Source organism: Orbicella franksi, chromosome 2, assembly GCF_964199315.1.
Source record: "Orbicella franksi chromosome 2, jaOrbFran1.1, whole genome shotgun sequence".
Lineage (NCBI taxonomy): Eukaryota > Metazoa > Cnidaria > Anthozoa > Scleractinia > Merulinidae > Orbicella > Orbicella franksi.
In genome coordinates, this window is record NC_138146.1 from 7,328,027 (window position 1) to 7,336,804 (window position 8,778).

The 8,778-nt window shown below is 37.3% G+C and overlaps 1 protein-coding gene across 1 annotated transcript; it reads left to right on the plus strand.

The window, feature by feature from the left end:
• Nucleotides 1-5,612: 5,612 nt before the first annotated feature.
• Nucleotides 5,613-7,990, plus strand: LOC145479932 (contactin-associated protein-like 5). The gene is made up of 3 exons (XM_081458408.1): nt 5,613-5,999; nt 6,314-6,687; nt 7,748-7,990. The coding sequence occupies exons 1-3, from the start codon at nt 5,933-5,935 to the stop codon at nt 7,931-7,933; spliced, it is 627 nt and encodes a 208-aa protein (XP_081314534.1). The 5' UTR covers nt 5,613-5,932; the 3' UTR covers nt 7,934-7,990.
• The last annotated feature ends 788 nt before the right edge of the window (nt 7,991-8,778 follow it).

Sequence of the window (8,778 nt, forward strand, 5' to 3'; positions counted from 1 at the left end):
ACCTGAAAATTGATTTAACTGTCGATTTAGAAGAAACTAGTAACTCCAAGAGACAAAATGAAATGTATAGCTTATATCGCAAAATCAGCGGGGGAATTTCGACCTGTTGGAAGCGATGATGTAAATTTTATCGTTGAAAATCAGCAGTTTTTATTAAGTTTATTTAACATTCACTTACTAATTAGATTACGTTCTACTGTGCACAATGCAAATTAGTTAAGAATCTTTATTACCAGACTTTTGGAAGTTTTGTCATCGACCATAATTCTCAGTTCAATAGTCTCTCCTGTTTCTATAATTTTCGTTTTTAGAGAGCAGGAAGTAATATATCTTTTAATCTCGTTGCCACTTTAATCAAATTCGACAGTCTTCTATAAAAGCATGAAATATTTTTGATTAAGCTATTTCTGTACAGGGCTTACTCTATCGAGTATTGCATTCTACTATCTCTTGTCATTTTATTCCAATAGCCTAATATGTCTAGAAGTATACAACTCTGTAAAATCCATGTTCTTCTTGATTACGTTCAAATACACCTTACAAAAAAATAAATCTAATTTCAAAATGATTTAGCAATTAATGGGAAATATTTTTTACATTTGGAAATTACCTCGTTCGATTCCCAAATTCAAGACTGTCAAAAACATAAAGGTCGATAGCATTTAGAAAAGATTCATCTTGTTTCGTTAATCCGTTAATTAGGACCAAAGTACCATGCCATAAGCCAACGTCAAATGGACAAGAAAAAATAACAATAAGGATATTGCCACTCTGGCTTTAAATTAAAAGAATAGTGAATACGCGCGTACTTAGTGTGGGTGAGGCAAATCGTGTAATGAAAAAAAAAAAAAGCAAAAAGACTCAGGTCATTTTGAAGTTGAGCTGGTACCAGTACGTACTTGAAGAAATAATTCCCCAATTTTTGTTACACTGTTTATGTTTTGCAGCAATCTCTCTTACTGCTCTTACGAGATTTAATAGAACTTTGCAATAAAAAAATACTACACACACTTAATGTAGCATGGAGCAATCGTAACCGCACTTATATAAGATCAAGGTGAAGTTTGCACCTGTTGAAATCCATTGTTGAGATAAAATTATCTCATTGCAAATTTACATTTAATCGGATGTATTTCTATGTTCTCACTTTGTAACGTTTCATCGTAACGTCTGTCTCTGTTGTGAATGTTCAACATCCTTATTCAGGATACACTTTTTGCCTCGTGTCCGGTGACACGAGGCTTACATTGTATGGGTGAGACGCCTTGAATTTCTAAGTTAGATCGTAATATATCGGAGGCTACTGGTGATGACAGCGAAAGCGCCTACGCTTTTTCTAACTTAAGTTTAACTGCTCGCTTCAATTGGCTTGGCGTGTCACGTCGCTAAAGTTTTTCCTCTTTGATTAACAGGACTACATAAAACGAAAGAGCCAGCCCCGCGATTTATGACAAACGTTGATAAGATACGATTTTGAGGGAAACTCAAGAAAGATAACTTCAGCGCAAACGGTCTTCGAGAAATCCGATCATGTTCTGAGGTAAGATGGGATTTTCCATTTTCACTCCAATTAAATTAAAGAAGATTCATCTTCAGAAGGTGGCCGGGAGGTTGCACTTCCTCACTCAGAATTGACAGATTGACCTTGCAGGGTTAAGAAATAGAACTGCTAGACCGTCCTCGGCAAACCAGCCGTACTTTCCCCTATGCTATGTCGCCCCACAGACCCCCCAAGAGAAGGGAGAAATAACAAGCCTCCTACAAAACGTTGCTTTCAATCCTTCGTTTGGTTCTACTGACAGCACTCTCTTTATTGGGGAAAAGAACAGCGACCATTAATCGGCCTTTCCTGGCTCGGCAACTATGTGGAATAATATAACTTCAAAATGGAGGGCTTCAAGTAGTTGCAGACCTGTTAAGACTAGGGGATTTCATGCGCAATCTCGACCTCAAGGAAGCATATTTCACTGCCATCTCCAGCTTCAAATTAGGTCTCAGAAATTCAACAACTTCCAGTTCCAAGGGAGGATAAAAAGTTCAATTGTCTTCCGTTCGGACTGTCATCAGCACCTGAAATTTTCACCAAGGCATTCGACCCAGTAACGGATAGTTCCAGAAAAATTGGTATCCGGATAATTTATCTTGCTGATGTGCTCATCACGAATAGCACCTTATAAGGGGCCGGGGAAGACATTCTTATTTTAGGTTAATTCTAGAGAATTTAGGATTTCTGATTAAAATTAAAGAAATCCACATTTATCCCTGTAAAGGTTATCGAATCCCTCGGAATGATCATGCACCCTGTAAGCAGGAGGTTTCTCCTCCCATAAGAAGACGTCGCTGTAATTTATAAAGAGTGCAGCCTCTAGGTCGGTAGTCAAGTGGCCTGTCTAAGTCAACTACGGAAGTAAACATTCAGCAAAATCGCAGTTCTTCCAGCTACCCCTCCTTTAAAAGCTGCTTACCATTAGAAAATTACTAAAGCAAATATCCATGCAAAAGCTGGCCGGGGACAGACAGCTGTGGAGGTCCCTTATTGCTGCACTGTGTGCCGGTGGGCATGACGGGCTGTGAGTGAGTGGTAAAGCCAATATCAACACCTAAAGTGCATGGCTGGCATCGACAATGAAGAATCGAGGAAAAACCTTCGAAAGAAAAAATATATATATCATGGAATTTTCAGTTTTAATCGAACAATTACAGAAATATTCTTTAAAAAGCTCTCATCACTCTTAAGCAAGAAAATTAAGTAAATTTGGCTTGTGTTAATGGTAACGATTCATAGCAGTATTGAAATTCGCAATCTCTGCTGAGTCCAAGGATTCGCAGTTGTCAAACCGTTCCGCGACTTCGTGTTCTCGTAAAATCATATTCAACTGATCTTTCATGGTAAGATATTTGCCGAATTCTTAAACTCTGGTAAAAACCCGTCAGTAAGAGACTAAAAAACCTATTTCGAGCCACGGATATGTAATACAGCGATCAAAGAGGACGGGAAAAAATCAGATACGTACATAAAACTAAAATCAATGTCTTCAAAAAATAAACTTTTGGCCTGTTAGATGGTATTAATTAATGCTGTGGAAGACTCAAAAATAGTGTTTAGAGTAAAGCGATATTCTGAGAAAGTAGACGGGTATTCAAAATGACGCAATTGTGGCAAGTCAAGCTACATGTTAGCTGTTTTGTAAGAGGTGAAAGAGTTTCTTCAAGTGTTGTTCAATTCGTTGTGTTTGGGTAAGACCTACTTGAGTTATCTTGTTAACAATCACGGTAAGCATTAAGCGCTACCAGAAAATACCAAAGATGGACCTACCTTGTGCAAAACGCACTTTTGCTGATTTTCGTAACTATGTAACTTGAAGCAAATGAAAATATGAAACTTCCAACAAATGCAGTTGGCACATACTTGTCTTTTAAGACACAGGTTCCACAGTGGGAGAATTCTTTTTTTTGATATTCTGCTTAAATACAACAAAATTTTCGAGTAGTCTGAAATCCTTATTGTGATTCTACTTGCCTACCCGCCTACTCGCCTTCTCGCCGGGACTTGTTGCTTGTACACATGTTTGCCGACGTACTTTAAAAAAAAGAACTTGCCCAGGCCTTGAAGACTATTTCGATTCGCTGACCAAAGCAATCTGCTATCCAATCAACACGCGAATTTCGGGCCACATGGTGCGAAGTCTGTTTTCATGAAATTATTTGCCGCTTTGGTGAAATTGTGATCAGCGATGATTTGAATCAGGATTTGAATGAAACCATCTTGCAATCTACTTTCAGTTTGTGTTTACTGCTCGAAAATTAACTGATTAGTGAAAGAGAAAAATGCAAGTAATATATTTTGGCCAGGCCAGTAAGTTGAGATAAGCGTCCTTGTTAATTTCGCGCAAAAAGAGCAAAACAAAGCTTTCGTTCACGTTATTAAAGCTATGAGCAATGAGTCTCGATCTAAACAAGCAGGCTGCAACAATAGACGCTTTATCGAGGGAATAACATAGTTTGGCATCGCTAAGCTGAGCGACGTCTAGAATTAAATATATTTACTGCAATCGTGTAAACTTTTCGATGGTACATAAGAATTAAAATATATAACAATCAAAGTGTCGTATGAGCAAATTCGTGAATGGACTAGTTAAATGAAATGGTGTAGATAATTTTGTCCTTTAATTTAACTAATTGTACATACATTTTTTACTTTTTTTTGTTTGTTTCTTTGTTTGTTTTGTTTTATTTTATTTTTTTCGCGCACCTGTAAACTAGCTAGTGCGTCCTGTAGACTCTGCTTAACCAGTCTATGTGATGTACCTTTACCATAGCTAAGTGTGTTGTCCAAGTAAAATATACTGTCTATATCTATGTCTATGTCTATGTCTATGTCTTTTTCATATTTTGAGTATAAGTAATAGCTGTTCACAAAAGTACCAAAAACATTTGGATAACCATGCATGATTATGGAAATGAGCATATCATTGCATTGTGCGTAAGGAAAATGGAACCTGATTCTGTGAACGAGGTACAAGTGATGAAGACCTGTGAATGAGGTTGATTGATGTTTGGTTAAACGCATAACATTTTTTAAATGAAAATTCAAAATGGCAGCTGGTGAGCATTTCTCAAGTGTTGCAGCCCTCTTGTCGTCCCTCTCACGTAATAAACTGGTCAGCGGAATTGCCTCAAAATGTTTTTGACCCATCTACCGACTTACTGGCTTTACCGAGCGAGTGAAGTTTATCATTAGTTAACTCCTATAGCTCTCTCAAGACTGCGCATTCACTATTTAAAAAGAACAAAGCGGGAAAAGGTCTATTGAAAGCTTAACAATGTGCTCAAGAAATAAAGCGATCGATCAAATTCATGCAAAAACGGAGTTAACAAGGCTTTTGATTCTGACTCGCAACAGCTTTCATCGTGTGAGTAGCTTCTTTAAAGTAAGATAAATTTTCGTCGAAATTAAAATGCGACACCCGTGGAAAGGCCAGGGAACATATTCCAGTGTATAATAAAAAAAATACAAGAAATTAATATCCTTTACAGAAATATTGTAGGCCGTGTACTTCCAAGGAGAATATTAAGAGAAATGTAGACACGTCTTGCAAGTTTGTTCCATTCCAGTGACGAAAATACGAAAATGGTCTCTTTAGCTTGTCCATGAAAACTTAGGGCAATGGAACTACAATAAAGACTTCACAATACGCCATAATTTTATATCTTTAAGCTGTATATCAGGAAAGAACTATCCTACGGTTAAACATGTGACAAAAATGACAGGTATGGGTCAACTACAGTTGCTTAATTGTTAGTACATAATTACGAACATTTCCATTTTATAGTGATACATATTCATGTATGGCTAATTGATCAAAGATGCAAAGCAAGTTAAATGGTGAAAGAATAAGAGCTTGAATCTGTCCAAAAGATAGATCATAAAAACATTTGGTTTCCCGAAAAATTATTCTGCTACAATGATCAATTTTTAATCGAGCAATGAGAAGACCACCATGACTTCACTGCCATGGATGTCTGCGATATTTGTGTTTTTCTATGAAACGATAATTCTTTTTCTTTTCCTTTTTATGCTGGTTTCTACTCCACAGGAAAACAGGCAGAATCGTTGTAAACCTAACCCAGTGATATAGCGAGCGATTTCTTAAGCTATCACGAGTGCACAGGTACTCTCAAAACGGTCCTCAACTATTTGACAGTCAGCCTTTTTAAAGATTGCAAGCGTATCGTTCCTGTCGAAATATAAGTGGAAAAATGTATATTATTCGTTTATTTCATTGTTTTCGTCAATTTATGTGGATGCCTAGACGCGTTTCTTTAGTTGGCGAAAGTGGACCTTGTAGAGATTGCGTTAGGTTATATTTAGATCTTTTTTTCTTATCCGGGCGTGGTTTTGTTACGTGTATAATTTGAATGGTGAGAGCCGATGAATCCTTGCCATCTGATATCAACGTTCATTTTTCTCACAATTATGGATGTGGGTTTTGGACAAGGTAGGTTCATCTTTGGGCTGTTCTCTTAGAACATGCATGCTTACCGTGTTTTTCTAATTAGGCATTCGACAAGATGAAATTTGATACAGGATTTCTTAATTAGATAACTAAAAAATAAAGATCTGAGATGCCAGATATGATCTGTCGTCTTCTACTCGATACTTAATAAGTTTTCGGCTCCAGACCTTTCACCAGTAGGCCGTTAATTTAAAATTCCAAAAGGACGCCGTAGAGTTTGATGTGAACGCTCCTTGTGACTAGTAAATGCAATATTACCTTTCGTTAATAAAGATGTATTGACTATTATTTCAAAGGATGGGAGATTTTATATTCAGCAAGTTCAAAAGAAAATCTAAGTTCAGGATCAGGAGATAACTGCTTCACCAAGCCTGTAGGCGTTTCAGACCAAAAGAAAATCCCGGACCGTCAAATGACAGCATCTTCCCTACATAATAACTCGCAGGCCGCTTACGGTCGACTCAACGGTAACAGGGGCAATGGCTGGTGCACCAAAGAAGCTGATGAGAATAACGACTGGTTGCAGATTGATCTTGGAAAACGTTTTGACGTGTGTGGTGTTGCGACCCAAGGAGACATAAATGGTAATGAGTGGGTCACAGATTTCAAGATGTCTTATTTATCTGATGGTAGAATGTGGACACCTTACAAGGATGGGAATGAAGACGTGGTGAGAACAGATCCATTTTTTCGTGTGTTTGATCTCACATGGTCGGTTTATATCTGAAATTCACATGGTGGCATTATTCAAAGGGAAAGGTGAACATGATCATGAAATCGAATGCGAGAGCTACAGTGAATCGACAATGTTAATGTACATATCGTAGCAATAGTATGGACAAAATGAAACATTTCAAAACAACGACACATCGTTTGAGTTTATAAGATATGTATTGGATACCTTCTGCATCCATCATCAGTTCAAGGCGGTTGAACTGATGGTGGATGATCAGGCAGAGGGGTTTCCAATTGAGTGACATAAAACCAAAACGAAAGATATCGCTTTAGCTAATCACAAAAGAACACTGAAGACACAGTCAACAAATCCAAACTAGGAGTAGCTACATGCAGCTGAACATGAAGCAAAGCGTTCGAAAACGGATTCGAGTGACTCACGATTGGTTTTGATTTTACTTCTGATTGAATAAAAGGTGGCGCGAGTCTTTTTAAGCCAATTCTACTAGATCGTAGTTGACACAACACCAATTACTTTTCGACATTCAAATTAAAACCGTTCAACTGAATAATACTAAAAATTAATTGACATGATACGGATACGAATCCTTAAACTGATACAAGGAGTGCCACAAAATAATGAATATAGAGCTGCGAAAATATTATGTTATATCTAAGTGGGACAACAAACAACTTATTGAAATGGAAACAAGAAATACTGATAATGAGTTGTTTGATCAGTGCGTGGCGTTCCCATTCATTTTGGAGAGCCTCAGTTTGAAGTTGGAAGCTAGTGGGAGCCGAGTCCAATAAAGAAAAACGTGCCACATAACATAGATTCTAACGTGACTCTTAACCCTGTACCCTAAATGTATCACGATTGAGAGAGTAAATGCTGCAGGAGTGTGTAGTTATTTTCTCAACATAGCTAGCATTACAGACACCACAGTTAAATTTGTATGCTTCCTGAGAATGCAATGCAGCCGGATAGCATTGTATGGAAAAGGTGGATGCCTTCTTCCCACTTACGAAGTCAAAACTGTTTTGTTTGATAGGAATTTAACAGAAAAGGTGGAAGCAAGACAGTAGACCAACACAAGTTACCAGTGTCAGTGTCTGCAAGATATATTCGCTTCCATCCAACGAAGCGAAATAAATGGAACTGCCTTAGAGTGGAAATTTATGGTGTCTCAAGTAAACCAGTTAAAAGTACGCAAGTTTTATCATTTTTAAACTATTGACATTCTCATATGCTTGGTATTTCACATTTTTTAAATACATATATATTTATCCTTGATGAAACTTCTGGTGAACGAGTAGCAAGAGTATGCAATCATCGACAGCTGTGTTAGGAGTCACGGAAAAGGTGCATGATATAGGCAGCTCGTCTGGATTGGGTACTACACAAGACATACTCATTTTGAACCCAACAAGAGACTGGGACCCTAAATATTTCCGGGGGAGACATTCATTTCGCGTGGGCGGTTGCGAGGCAAGGCGAAATATTTCGTTGTCTCCAAAGTGGGACCCCCGGATGATTAAGGTGGCGAGCTACTACCGATCAGGCCGTAACTAAGAGGGTTCTCGCTAGAGACAATTTCACACTTTAGTGTTACAGATTGGGAATACAAAGAAAATGCTGTCTAAAAATTATGCTGTTTACATTGCTTTTTAATTTTTTTCCCTTTTTTTTTTTTTTTCTTTCTTTATCTGGAAAACAGCATTTATGTCCTAAATGAAGTATGTAATGTTTTAAGTTTGTTTATTCTATAACACTTCACATTGTCTCTTAACTTGTTTTTTTTGTTTGTTTGTTTTTTTGTTTTTTTTGTTTTTGTTTTGTTTTTTGTTTTTTCATCGTGTCTTGCAGAGGAAAAGATCTCCGGTAAGCTTTGTGAAAATGTGGTCTGATTGTTTCTTCTTTTTTCTCTTTTTGTTTTCCTTCCAAAATCTTTGTTTGCAATATTTGCCTGAGCTAGTCAGTTTCTGGTCGAGCTACGAATATAATAATTCTTAATACTGAAAGTTCGTGGCTGGATAAATTGTCCCAAGGAATTTCAGAACGATGTATTAAAAAATGGATCCT

Bases quoted from the DNA above. Each gene is read 5' to 3' on its own strand.
- LOC145479932 (XM_081458408.1), top strand. From the start codon at position 5,933: ATGAATCCTTGCCATCTGATATCAACGTTCATTTTTCTCACAATTATG. The intron at 6,000-6,313 runs GTAGGTTCATCT...ATTATTTCAAAG, and splicing joins GGATGTGGGTTTTGGACAAG to GATGGGAGATTTTATATTCA. The intron at 6,688-7,747 runs GTGAGAACAGAT...TTTGTTTGATAG, and splicing joins AGGATGGGAATGAAGACGTG to GAATTTAACAGAAAAGGTGG.